At 40.5% G+C, this 1677-nt stretch overlaps 1 protein-coding gene across 1 annotated transcript; it reads left to right on the forward strand.

The window, feature by feature from the left end:
- On the forward strand, positions 1–1677 carry LOC145470612 (uncharacterized). The gene is made up of 3 exons (XM_081454416.1): positions 1–69; positions 506–617; positions 1352–1677. The coding sequence occupies exons 1-3, from the start codon at positions 1–3 to the stop codon at positions 1570–1572; spliced, it is 402 nt and encodes a 133-aa protein (XP_081310542.1). The 3' UTR covers positions 1573–1677.

Genomic DNA, 1677 nt, shown 5'->3' on the forward strand with positions numbered 1-1677 from the left:
ATGAAGTTCTTTCTCGTCCTGGCTGTCTTTGTCTACTTCTTGGACAATCCAAGCGAAGCCCACGCCTCGGTAAGTAAGATCAACCTCGTGCTAAAGGACTATTGAAAATTTTCTGAATGAGTTTGTCTGAATTGCTAACTTCGTCAAAACCTTTCATTCTCCCTTTTCTCAGCTATTATTCTCACTATATATTTTTCTGCCTGAAACCTCATGATGGTTATCTCCTGTAGTTTGTTTGATCATGAATTCAGTATTTTTAAATTAAAGAGAACTCAAATAATCTGGTTGTAGCACTTTTTTGCAAGGCGGGGCAGTTTCAAAAGGCGAGAAAACAATTCACAGTCTCGCCACGATGCTATATTTGAAGTCAGTTGCAAACGTATCTTAGAAAAACATTCACAGTAGTTCTGGACATAGCTTGTTTTCAAGACCATAAAGTGTAAAAAAGACTACGCCTAGCTACTTTCTACCAGTATCAAAAACGATCCCCTTCCCATTGGAATAGGTACCCCAGTGTTTACCTGCCCTGGCAGCCTACCTTCAGAACCAGGAAAACATGTTGAACGCCGTCAAAAGTGACCTTGCTGCCACTAAACAGCAACTGCAACAAGCCATTGGTAAGTTCCTGCTGCTGCCTTACTGTAAAACTAATCTATTCAGGAAAACGTGTTTTCATTTTGGATTGATATAGGTCTGAATGCAGCAACAAAGCGTCCTTGTAGTTTCTTGGGCCCGCAGCTATATTCTGAAAGCAAAAATCATTTTCTTTGGAGTCCAGTTAATAGTTGGGAAATAAGTTCTAACAAAATACTGGAAGTAAAGCTATCGATTCAGGAAATTGTATCAGACAAAATGACATGCACAATGTTAATTTTATAGGCGGTCGACTTTTCCCGCGATACGGTTATCCTATCCACATCTTGTGTAAATGGTGGGACTCCGATTCTTCCATTAAATTAAGAAGGGATGAAATACATGATCATTTGCGGTAATCTAATACGAAAGGACAATCTGATTGGCTATCTGCGCGATAAATGAATTCCATGTAAAAAAAAAATCCAACTTTCTAAGGTGCAAATACCCTATTGCATATGAAGATTTATACTGAGTGGTATTTTTGTAAAATTGTAATTGTACGAATAAGTAAAGTTTGTTGTTGTTGTTGCTGTTGTTGTTGTTGGGTGAGATCCTCTACCTGCGTATCTGATACGGACCGCCTTTCTGCCATACACATGTTAAAAAAATAGCTCTAAGCCCCGGCTTGATGAGTCACCAAACGTTCTCAATATCTGATCAGGCACACGAGTTCATCATTTCCTTAACGAACAAATCAAGTGTCTTTCTCTTACAGGCCAATGGCCTCCTGGTCATTACTGTATTCTGGCTAGTGGAGCTTGTCCAGCCGGATTCACTCGTTCCCAGGGCCATATGCGAGCTCTGAAGATATACGCAGCCAGTTCCACCTACATCACCCAGGCCAAGTTCGGAGACAGTAAGATTCAGTGTCATGGATCCTGCGGTCAGTATGGCCAGTGGATTGGAGAGCTGTACATCGCAGCGTGTTGCAAGTGATAGAGCATACAGAAATCCTTCGTTACCCGACCTAAACAGTCTGAAATAGTGGTGTTCAACAGTAGAATTTACGGATATAGTGCATAATAAAGAACATGACAAAAA

The sequence above is a fragment of the Orbicella franksi genome, chromosome 15, assembly GCF_964199315.1.
Source record: "Orbicella franksi chromosome 15, jaOrbFran1.1, whole genome shotgun sequence".
Lineage (NCBI taxonomy): Eukaryota > Metazoa > Cnidaria > Anthozoa > Scleractinia > Merulinidae > Orbicella > Orbicella franksi.

Excerpts from the sequence above, each read along its gene's own strand:
- LOC145470612 (XM_081454416.1), top strand. The coding sequence starts at position 1 with ATGAAGTTCTTTCTCGTCCTGGCTGTCTTTGTCTACTTCTTGGACAAT. Across the intron at positions 70-505 it reads CAAGCGAAGCCCACGCCTCG|GTACCCCAGTGTTTACCTGC; the intron begins GTAAGTAAGATC and ends CCATTGGAATAG. Across the intron at positions 618-1,351 it reads GCAACTGCAACAAGCCATTG|GCCAATGGCCTCCTGGTCAT; the intron begins GTAAGTTCCTGC and ends TTTCTCTTACAG.